This window comes from Gracilinanus agilis, chromosome 1 (assembly GCF_016433145.1).
Source record: "Gracilinanus agilis isolate LMUSP501 chromosome 1, AgileGrace, whole genome shotgun sequence".
NCBI classification, from domain to species: Eukaryota; Metazoa; Chordata; class Mammalia; order Didelphimorphia; family Didelphidae; genus Gracilinanus; species Gracilinanus agilis.
The window spans coordinates 173,439,573-173,451,921 of record NC_058130.1 but is presented as its reverse complement, the minus strand read 5'-3'; the positions used below and the strand labels follow the sequence as shown (position 1 = coordinate 173,451,921).

At 34.8% G+C, this 12,349-nt stretch overlaps 1 protein-coding gene across 3 annotated transcripts in view; it reads right to left on the bottom strand.

The window, feature by feature from the left end:
• RBFOX1 (RNA binding fox-1 homolog 1) overlaps window positions 1-12,349 on the bottom strand; it is a 379,335-nt gene that overhangs the window by 34,229 nt on the left and 332,757 nt on the right. For 2 of the 3 annotated variants that reach the window (XM_044659029.1, XM_044659028.1), the window contains exons 10-11: window positions 6,591-6,633; window positions 1,697-1,761 (exon numbers count right to left, since the gene is read on the bottom strand). In XM_044659029.1, the coding sequence (XP_044514964.1) occupies window positions 1,697-1,761; window positions 6,591-6,633 (108 nt within the window). The remainder of the gene's footprint in view (window positions 1-1,696; window positions 1,762-6,590; window positions 6,634-12,349) is intronic. The other variant, XM_044659027.1, reaches the window with a different exon arrangement.

Below are 12,349 nucleotides of genomic sequence, written 5' to 3'. Positions count from 1 at the left end.
TTTTGCCTTTATTTATTTAAAAATGCATCCTAACAACTGCCTGGTTTCTTTGGAGATCTCCTATAACCTTGGAGACTTTCTTCTCCAGAAAAAATAAAAGAAAAATACCCAAACCAATAACACTCTATGCTCCAGGAGATAGTGAGATCTGAACTGTAGCTACCTAAATGGTCTTTTTAAAAAAATGAGTTTGTTTTTGTAATTGTTAAAATATAGGATTTAAGGATCAGGAATTTATCTGGCTTCATAAGATCACACGAGAATAGTGTAGCTGCAACATGCTAACAACAGACCTTTGTGAAAATGGAATGAAAACTACTGAGTAAGCACGCCACTGTTAACCTTATGGAGGAACTGAGAGACGACAGGCCAGGCATATAGAGCAGTGCCTGCTGCTGCTGTAACTGGTTCAGGAGTCATATAAAGTAACTTGCTTACCTGTCTGATAGATACAGCATGCCTCAGCCACACATGCAATTTTTTATTTATTCATGAAACATTGTTTAATTAAAAAAAAGTCATTACCAGAAGAAGCACTCTTTATGGCAACTAAGCATGCAGAGCATTTTTAACATTCACAATGTGTCCTTAGAAAATGGAAACGACGAATTGCATTTAATTGAAATACAGTTTTCCAGGGGTCCTGTTGTTATGGCGATGGATACAAAAATTACTACTAACTTCCTTCTTATAGAACTAACTCTGCTGGCCCTAAAATGAGAAGTCTTACTTAACTTTTTTTTCTCTTTCTGGCTCTCCATCTTTCTTTCTCTCTCTCCCTCTATTTCTCCCTGTCTTCCTTTTCTCCTTCTGTCTCTCCTTCCCTCTCTCTTTCTCTTTCTTCACCTGCACCCTGCTTCTGTCTCTCTTCCTCTACTCTCTCTTGTCCCCTTTCTCACTCCATACACACACATCCTCTGCTGCGTCTTTACCACTTCTAGGGCAATTTCTGACTTCACTTAAATTCTGACATGTTCTTATTCTGAATAATGTCTGAGCATGACCAAAGAGTCCATTTTCTTTTGACTGCCACATATGCCCCCTCTCCATATCACACAACTCTTCCTTCTCCCTGCCCCAGATTGAGAGCTGAGTCATCTTGTTTTACTCCTGAATTTAAAATATAGTGTGAAGGAAATCTCTGTCCTGATGCAAAAGGGGAAAAACTTGAAAGATAGGTCACTGCCTGAATAATTTCTTCCACTTTCTGCCTCCAAGTTAGATGAATAACTATCACTATTAAGCCTTGTTATGTGACCTTTGACAAGACACTCAACTTTTCTGGGCCTAAGTCACCTCATCTGTAAAATGAGGAATTAAGACAAGAGGATACTGATCTTGAAGGTGCCTTCCAAATCTAAGAGTCTATGAATCCATAAAATGATGGTGTTGGTGGACTATAAGGTAATGTGTGTGTTATATGTACATGTGTGTATTTGTGTGTGGAGAGATCTGGAGAGTATGTTAAGGGGCACAGACCATCTCTGCCTAATGAATTATGACAGAGATCTAGAATTTATCTGGCTAAAGCATTCATACTTCTTTTTTGTGGCACTATACTAACCAGTATCCATACAACTTAACTTTCTGTGTTTTCTCCATCAGTCATGCAGCTTCACCACGATCAAGGTATTACACCCTTTCCCATCAATTTCATAAATGTACAAGTCCTTATCAATAATCAAAGAGGACTTACCTGTCACTGTAGGCAGCCGCAGTGGCGGTGGCGGGTTGGGCATACCGGTAGGCAGCATAACCACCCTGAAAAAACCAACAAATTTGACTTGAGAAATGAAAAATGATCAAAAACATTATTAGCTGACAAACACTGAAGCAATGCTAGAAAGACTATTACACAGATGCTATCATTCTAACTACAAGGTTAATTAAAATTAAATATAAATAAAGGTATAAGTAATAATCACACTGGACAGTTAAATAGTTTAGTACCAACCCCATTTGCATGGCACGCCTTCTGCTTTAAATCTACCTAAAGGAATATTCTTTGGAAGCAAGTTTTCTATTGAACTTTTACGTACACATTTTTATAGGCATTAATTACCCTTACATGTGAATGCTAATACTATTTAGTCAACATTTCTCTATATTCAGTAAGGAAAGATTTTTTAATTAATATTTTCAGCCAATGAAGGTTTTTTAATTAATATTTTCAGCCAATGATAAGTCATACACCATGACATATCACTATGATTCAGCCAGTGTATTTGTTTTATGTTAAAAACATGATAAAGTCTTCTAATTTGTAAATAAAATCATTATTGTGAAGGAATGTGAAAATAATTAACATTCACTTGTATATAACAGTAATTGCAGCTGTTCAATTAAGCAAAAAGGACAAGTGAATGCACGTTATTTGAAAGGAACTGTGTGCAGTGATGCATTGATTTATCAAACTGTGAAAACAGCAGAGCTTCTTGCTCAATAGACCATGGTGATACATCAACCATTTCCAAATGATCTTAGCACAATTAACAAATGGGACCTAGTCTCCACAGATAACACAAAGACTACTCAGATTCTAATGACAATTCATCATCCCATAATTCTCTGGAATTGTGGGCTGTGCCCCTCACCACACCTAACAAACAACTTACTGCTGGGATAACTGAGCTCGCTCTACCACTATCTGATGGCCAACCATTGGCCAGGTCATACCCAGTGTCATACTGAGGCAGAGTCCAGATGAGCAGATGTTTTGTGGGGACTGCTTCTACCTTTCAATCTCTGCATCAAGTTGGATGGATAAAGGTTATGGAGGTGAGAGATGAGGGGGCAGAAAGATGGAAGCTGTTGAAAATAAAATCCTGCTATTTCTTCAGGTAATGTAAGCTCAGCTTGGGTGGAAGCCAAATTCTAAATTAGTGTAAAGGTGTTTGCCATGCATTGACACCACCTTTGTAGTCCATCAGAGCTAAACCAAGACAAGCTTCAAATTTCATGCTTTTTCAAGCAACTTTCCCTTCTTTCCCTCACTTCAAGATTTCTATGTGTATAAGTTTACTTTTTTTTGTCTCTTAATAGCTATACTGACTATTTGGTTATCTTAAAAGAAGTCTCTTTTTAAGGTATCTTTAAAAATCGTCCCATTTTGATAGCGGATCATTGGTATGTTGGGACCAACAAAGATACCTGCAGTAGAAAAACAGAGGTTAAGAGAAGAGACTATTGTATGACTTAATTAATTTGCTTCCCAATCAGAAATCTATACTGAAATAAAATTAATTGACAATTAGTTGATTAGTTTGTTCCATATCTGGGCCAAATATCATAAAACCAAAGCACTTTTCATAGTTATAAATAGTTAAATTTTCTGCCAAATGTCATATTTCAGGATAGAGGCACAGAGACATAGATTTAGAGCTCTCTGTGATGTTTCTCAAGGTCTCAGCTTTTGTATTCTAAACCAAAGACCAAGTGCACAAGCAAATGCTTTGAAAGTCAGGTTAAAACTATTAGATTTTGGGAGGCATTAACATGAGATACCTTTAAGACAGTAAGCTTCTAAAATATGTTTTCTGGAAGAATCCTTCCATGGGCACTATCATATGTGAGAAATCATGATTTGGTAAGTATAACAGCTCAGTAAATATTTTTATGGTCCCACATGTCTCCAACAATACCTGGAAACTATGGATCCCTTCCTTCTAACTTGGAAGGGCTGTAAGTCAACAATAGCAACAGATATGGGGGTGGTAGAGACTAATATCTTGAAAGTGGCTGAAAAATAGACCACATGATCTGTTTTGTCATGTTCAGACTATACACAAAATCTATGCCATAATATTTGTAGCCCTTCTATCTAATGAAATTAGAAGCCTTTGGAATTTTTAATGGAATCCTACATCTATCCATATTTAATGAATGTGATCATGCTAGGAGACATTTCTGGCTCTACATAAGAAAGAACTAAACCCTATGTTTCTTAGAAGTCGATTCAAAGAATCTCTCATTCATAAGTCAAGGCAACAATTTATAAAAGTCCTAAAGAGAAAATGGGTCTAAAATAATAGAAGTACATTTTGGTCTTGAACATAAGTCTAGATGATAAACTAAAAAAAAGTAATAAAGGAAAAAATGGATTGAGTGGCTAGGAACCTTGACGCCTGCATTTTAAGAAATTTTTTTACTTTGAATTTTTTCTATGAAATTCCTATTAAGAGCATGACATATTTGTGCATTAACTCAGTGTACATGTGCACATACTGTAAAATGATCAAAAAATTACAAATTACTTTAATTTGCTTCTCTAACAGGTGACTCTAATCAGTTTTATTGCCTCATATTTTGTAGCTCACTGAGCATAACTAGAGCTCTTTCAAGGTTCCATAGAATTGTCTAGCAAGGAGAGTTCCTAACTACCCGGTGGCCAGGCTATTTTCATGTAGAATTGGATCCTCAAAATAAATGACATCCTTTGACAAATCTGTGTGTGTGTGTGTGTGTGTGTGTGTGTGTGTGTGTGTCTTCCATTATCCAAAATGACAGAGTTTAATTTTATACTGTAGCTTCTAACATTTGTTTCTCAGATGCTGTGGAGGAAGTATAAAGTTTTAAGTAAATAGTAAATATAACTTTAGCTATTTAAAAGCACTGTGGTATGAAATCCTATATACAATCATCAAAAGTCAAATTCCTCCATTTTTGGCGGGGTGGGGGGAGTTGATAGCTATAGTAAAGTTATAAGAAGCCCATTTAGAAATTTAATTTCATAATACTTTAGTGCAGTATTATCAAACTCAAAATAAATGGTTTGCTGTGGGCCACATATATTGACTCAGAAATATCACAAATTAACATTATCTATGTTGGATTCTATTTTTACTTATTCTGTTAAACATTTCCTAATTACATTTTAATCTGGGTCCAGTGGCACCTTTTGCTACCCCCATTTGCCAAACTGGATACCTTTGCTCTAGTGTCTTGGATAAGTAATGAGAATTGTGTGGGTTAACTAGGGTAAAGCAGAAAAAATCTGAATCTGTTCTATAGCTAGATATAGGGCCTAAAAACTAGAGTATAGTTCAGTAGAATCACTCTGTATTTTAAATTCAGTTGGACTTCATTTCTCAAAATAGAGGCCTTAGGGATAATGTGCTTCTTTAGATGGCTTAAATTTCTATAAATCAACTTATATTCTAAATATGCCAGGGAGATTTTACTATTTAAAAGTATTCTTAAGTGAACCCTTTTATGAAATAAAATTACAGCTCTGCTAATTTATCTATTTAACAATTTGAAGTTTTTACATACTAGGTTTTCTTAAAATGGGTAAGCAGGAGATAGGGAGAGGGAAGGGGAAGCTTTCTGCTGCATAAATCATATAAGTTCATCTCAATAATATGACATGTTTCTACATGCTTGGGTCTAAGTTCTTAAAATTAAATTAAATTAATTAATTAGAATTAATATCTTCTCTAGAACTTTAGAAATTCCTATGATGAAAAATGAATTTATTTAAGAATCTTTAACTTGAACTATTATGAATAAAAAAAATTAAACCCTTACTTTTCTTAGAATTGATACTAATTATTGAGTCTAAGGTAGAAGAGCAGTAAGGGCTAGGCAACTGGGGTTAAATGACTTGCCAAGGATCATACAGCTAGGAAGTATCTGAGGATAGATTTGAAATCAGGTTCTCACAACTCTAGGCCTAGTACTCTATCTGCCATCGTCAATTATTAATGAAGATGGCCAAAAACTGGCAGAGAAAGACTAGCTTGAGATGTCTTACACTTTAAAAATTCCTACTTTTACTTTTTTTGCTCTCCATTTTTATTTTCTGGTTTCACTGCAGTTTAAGATGACAATGGCTAAAAGCTTTGCATCCTTAGACAGTCAAATACTAATAGCTCCACTACCTCATTTCCCTTTATTAGACCAGTAACTTCAATAAATTTCTGGGGAATTTTTTCAATATGGTAAACAATGTTGAGGAAATTGGAGTAAATTATGGGCCTTGGTTAGGATGATGCAGAGAAAGCTTAACTTTACTGCATTAAAACAGAAGAAAACTAAACTAACACTGAGGCTCAATTAAGGTTTGACCATTTGGATGCAATTCTTTAATCAATTTGGGCAAATATCCAATCAATTCAGTTTAACAACCAATTTTGTTCTCTGATTTGTTGAGTTGCTTTAATGAGATCACCAAATCAAACACTGGTTTTAACAATAGGCAAATCTGGCTTGAAGCTGGGTGTTTCCAGGCAAGAAAAAGTTGAGGGATCATTTGGGCTCTTGTGGAGATTTGAATGATCAGTACTAACTGGTGTGTAAACTACCAATAAGTAATCTCCCACTGAGTGCCACATGACATGTATGTAGTGTCTAGAATGTGATTTGGGTCAGAATAGCTATGGCCTCGGTGTCAGAAGATAAAAATGTAAATTTTTAGAAATTCGTTTAGGTTCTATAATAAAAACCCAAACTGGAAAACACAGTTGCCTATGTCCTTCCTCCTTCTCCTGCATGGAAAAAAGGCCCCCACCCCATAGTTTGCTTGTTAGTAGGATTTCACAGCAAATCCACAGTCAAAGTGATGAGTTTTTCCATCAGTTGGGACTTCATACCTGCAGTAATTTATTGCCATACACAGGCTCTTGATACACTACTCTATAAGGAAACAGAAATGTAATGTTTTCAATGCAAAAAATGAAGTAAATAAAAATGCTTAAGTCAGACAAAATCCCAGAGCAATTCATTTACAAGTTTGCTTCTACTAATATATAGATCAATTTTATGCATAGCTATACATTCAAAGGAGATAGTTATGATGAAAACCAAATGCAAAAGACATAGAAAAGGTATTTTCTGAAAGAATCTTAGTTGTTGATTTTATGTTAATTGAGAATTCACAAGAAGGAAAAGTAATATAAAACACATAAAACAGAATCGCTATATACAGTATGGATATGCTTTTAAAAAAGAGAAATGATAATTTCATGGCTTCTGATTCCTCAATACATATTTAAACAGGTCATATTAACTACACATTTGTAAGGGTGGTATTCCTATCTTGAGTTGCATGTAAGATCGTCTGAGAATTTTAGATTGTGGGTTAATTACTGTGGATAAAGTAACATAATTTTGGTGAGGTCCAAATTAGTAGAAAGTACCCCTAAGTAGTTACACGCATTCAAATTCACACTATTCAAAGTTATAATTATGTAAAATATGGTAATTTGTCCTAGCCAAATAGAAATTAAGTCCAAATTTGAATACTAGCACCATTTCAAGGGATACATTATTCCCATTAATCGGGACCTTGCTATAAGAGTACAATTGAAACCATATTTGAATATATTTTAAGGCAGAATTGTAGTAAAGGCTAGGGCTTAACTGATTTGCTCAAGGTAACACAATTAGGACATATCTGAGGCCAGATTGAACCTAGGTCCTCCCAACTCTAAGTCTGCCACTTTATCCACTGTGCTACCTTGTTGCTCTATAGATGAATATATTTTGTATAAATTAAATTATAAAAAGCCAACAGGCTTTCCTCATTTGGCTCAATCCAAGAACTAAGAACATGAGTACCCATCATGAAATAAAGGAGTTGCCATCCTGCACTGTTATTTTTAGTTCCTTTTCAAAAAGAACAATAAATAGCATCCTTTAACAATAATGGAAAAACCCTTTGCAGTAGGTATTTTATTTAGGCCTAATATAGTTTCCATGTACTGAATAACTTCTTTTTTGGTTTCTATGCATAGTAGTAGAGAATTTGGGGGGGGGGGGGGAGGGAGGCAGGGTGAAAAACCTTTTGTCCAGAAAAAATTTATTTCATGTTAACTCTATCTTTTCACATGACAGGAGAGCTTCTACACCAAGTCCTCAAAGGTCTTAATGATAATCATTACAAGTACTCTGCCTTAAATGAGCTCTATCTTAAAGTTTTATGTTTTTAATACTTTGGATTGCTTTCTCAAATTATTTTTACTATTCAGAATAACCCTCTTGTCTGTGTTAAGATCAATGAGTTGTTGGATTCTCTTACATTATTTCCCTCAACAAAATCAAAGAATATCTTGCCTTGTTCTACTCATTAAATATTTCAGGTGTAAATTTTTTTGTCTCTCCATAAAATACATCTTTTGTGTGTGATCCTAAAGAGCAATAGCTCCATCTTATATGTTTATATTCTCCTCCTCAAGCCAAGTGTCTAGCATAATAACAGGGGTTCAGTAAATATATTGAATGATAGATTTGTGTTAAGGACATAGTTCAGGGAATTAGAAGATCTGGTGCTTATTACTGAGCCATACTTTCCCCTTCGTCTTACGATGTTGATTGAGTCTGCTCTTTTCTGGCTTTCAGATACATTGGATGGAAGGCATTACTTCAATTTAAAAATTGGTAATTGGCACTCTTGTCAACCCGGGGCCTTGAGGATTACAGGATGACTTTAAGACATTATCTAATCCAATCCTTTTCAGATGAGGAAACTAAAACACAGATTGGTTAAGTGACTTGCCAAAGACAATATAATTAGTAAGAAGCAGAGTCAGAGTTTTGACCAGATGTTCTGGCTCCTAATCCAATGTTCTTTCCACTACTCCACATCAACTTGGAAATGTGAGTGATACTATGATTTTAAATAATATTTTCTATTATTAAGTGTTTGTATTTATGTGCTACAGTAATACCAGTCTACAATTTTATTATGGCATTATTTGCTATGTGGTATTGATGATATTGTTGCTGTTTAGTTGTTTCAGATTCTCTGTGACTCCTTTTGGGGTTTTCTTGGCAAATATTCTGGAGTGGTTTGCCATTTCTTTCTCCAGCTCTTTTTATAAAGGCAATCAGGGTTAAATGACTTGTTCAAAATCACACAACTACTAAGTGACTAAGGCTAGATCTGAACTCAGGTCTTACTGAATCTTGGCCTATGGTGCTCTTTCCACTGGGCTTCCAAGATGTCCCTTAGCATTTGTTATAAATTAGGTCTAGGTTGGCTATGATTTAATGGAATTTAATTGCTGAAGAACCAAACAGAACTTCTATTATGATGTATAAGGAGGTCCCATGACACAGATGCCTAAGAATGGTGTCAGCATGAGGTTTCACACTGGGTCATCCACTATTTATCAAACCAAGTGATTCAGAGATTACTTCAGAAGTCATGCTGTTTCAAGGCACAAGCAACAAATAAATTCATTTTAAAGTCATAAACCAGTCTCCTCTCTACTTATACCCATTTTGACCATCTAAAGCCAAATTTTAATGCCCTCTGCTTTCTAAAGCAAATTGAATAATGCTCTCACAAAGGGTGGCACCTTTGTGACCTAAGTAAACTTTTGTTATTACATGGATCATTATTTCATCCAATGCTTCTCTTTTTTATCCAGTTTAATCCAATACCTTCTTATTTCCATCTCCCTCTATGTCCCCACCCCCATCTCTTGTCATTGCACCTGTTGTTTTATTGCTACCACTAATACTATATGCTCTCTATGAAAACTTTCTGAACACAGGAGTTGACTTACTAGCAGATCCTCATCAACTTTATGTCTTTTTTAAACTGCTAATTTTCTAAATATTAGGTGAATTATTTTATTCTTTTTTTCCCTTTAAAATTTACATATCTCTAATCAGATCCAGATAAATAATCTAGAATTCTGATTTACTGCTAACACTTGACGGTCCAGGTTTCCCCAAAGGTTTCCCCATAGGTTCTTGCCAAATATTTAGCTATATCACCCCAAAAGAACTGATTCCTATGCATAGAGGCCTTTCTACTGATGGACCTTGCCACTGGCCTAATCAAATGTAAAACTGGGCAAGGACTGGAGAGAAAGGGATAGAGATCAAGGAAAACAAATACATTCCTTTGGATATTTTGAAGCCTTTGACTATTATAGGTAAAAATTCATAAACCTTTTGATAAAGGTTTATACCAATGTATCTTTGCATATATTATGCAAAATACTATTTTAAAATCCCCAAAAAAGTATACTAGCACCAAATGATTGAGTTTAGTTGCATGTATGAAAAAAAAATTGTAGAGATATGCCTTAATAACTATAAACAATCAACGAAGTTTTTCATTCCTAGTCTAGCTGAAGGGCTTGATATGAGTCACTGTGGAGGAAAGATCACAGAGAAGGCAACATGGCAAAGTGAATAAAGTACTGATCTTGGGAGTCAGAAGACTTGGGTTCAAATCCTCTCTAGAATACTTATTAGCTATGTTAACTATGGGCAAGTCATTTGATTTTTCAGTGTATGTGTTCTTATCTTTAAAATATGAATGATACTACCTATAGTATCTTCCTCACAAAATTGTGAAATTCAGACTATATGATGAATGTAAAATGTTTTATAAATCTTATAACACTATATGAATATCAGCTATTATTATGAGAAAGAACTAAAAAGTGGAATAAAAAGTCTAAGCTAATATAAACTCTGCTCATCGAAATGCCTCCAAACCTTGGAAAGGGAAACAGTAACAATGAAAATTTTAACTCATTCCTAATAGCAGTGAATCTTAAGAGTTCAAGGTACCTTAGAGGCCAATCTTCTACTCAATGCAAGCATACCTTTTACAACTTCACAGTTTCAATGTATGTCAAGTGAGAATACATAATATTCAAAGGCAGCCTTTTCTATTGCTAGATAGCCTAATTTCATAGAATCGTAAGATTTAGGAAGGAACTTTAGTGATCATTCAGTTCATATCATTGGACTTCACTTTAGGGATCAAGAGATTCAGTGATAACTAGTACTAAGTTCTTTATATTGGCGTAATATCTGACTCTTTATAACCTCCACATGTTTAACTGGTTTTACCCTTTGGAGTTAAAGAGAACAAATCTATCACCTCCATATAAGAACCCTTCAAACGAGATAAGTTATCATGTTTCCTCTAAAACTTTTCTCCTAATAAGGAAGAAAAATATTAGGTAGAAAATATAGGAGAGAAATAACAAAAAAGACATTGAATAGTATTAATGGTAGTTGGTCTTAATCTGTGGCCATAAATATAAGCCACAATTACTATTATAACATAACCCTCGGGTGGAATTGGCAAGTTTAAGGCACAGATAGAGAAGAGGGAAAAAAAGAATAGAGAAAAGGAGTAGAATAAGCCAAAAGGAATATATGGGGTGGAAATAGAAGGAAAGGGAAAGAGATACATGAGATAGGGCAGGGGAAAGAGTCACAATTTCCTCAATTGCCATTCAGTGGCATCAGTGACATAAACTTGCCAGCCTTACTCTACTAGAACATTAAATCAAAAAAAAATTTTTTTCCTGCTATAAACTTAGTAAGCTACTCAGCAGAACTGAATTTTGAAACATAGGTATTCTGAGGGCTCCTTTCAAATATACAAATTTTTTTGCATTTTTGAGGGGTGGGGCAAGTTTGCAGGAATCAAGATTTATCCAAAAGAGAAGCTATATGCAGTTGGGGATTTTCCTTGAATCCTCTATACCTAGAAATTTGACCTCTTCCCCAAATGATCTAATTTCATATGACAATGATTAGTTTCTTTTTGAGATGTTCTCACCTAATCTGACACTGTTTCACATCTCAGGTTGGTGAGAATCAAAATTAATTATGGAATTCAGTGTTCTCACGGGAAGAATGAAATGTTTAGTAAATTCTAACATAAATGCATCAGGACTTTCATTCATAAATAGATCCCTTGTCTGTATTTTGTGTTGGTGTTATTGCTTCTTATTTAGCACATACCTTTTGTCTGTTTCTCATTTTTTAATTTGATTTCATTTTGCTTTGGTCTTTTGTTGATACAATTTTCTCTGTACTCCTCTCACCCTAATACTTCTACTATCTGGTGTTTCTGGCTATTCAAATTATTTTTCTCCCTTAAAGAGTTTACTATTTTTGACTCTCCTTAGTGGTACTATTTTCCTTTCAGAATCCTTTTTTTCCCCTCACAAAGCTTCAGTTAATACTATCTTAAATAGTTATTAAGTGGGCTTTAGGTGTTCAGTGATCAGCCAAGAGCTCATCCATATAAGTTAGTACTCAGCAGGAACATAATGAATTCTGAACCAGCTGTTGATTCCCTCTCTGCTAATTTTTATATATGTACACCTCACTAAGTCTCTTTGATAGATGTTACAGGTAGATATAACAATATAACACAGATGAAAGAGGAAACACCCATTTTTCTGGAAGAGGTAAAGAAGGAGGAGGGCTTTGGAGGAATGGTAGATAGCCACAAACAAACTTAAAAATATCTTTCCCACCCATTCCTCAGGAAAAAGCAAAAACAAAAAAACAGCACATACATAGATATTACTGAGTCTAACACCAAGATTCATTCTTCATTGTTAAAAAGATCATTCTTTGTAGT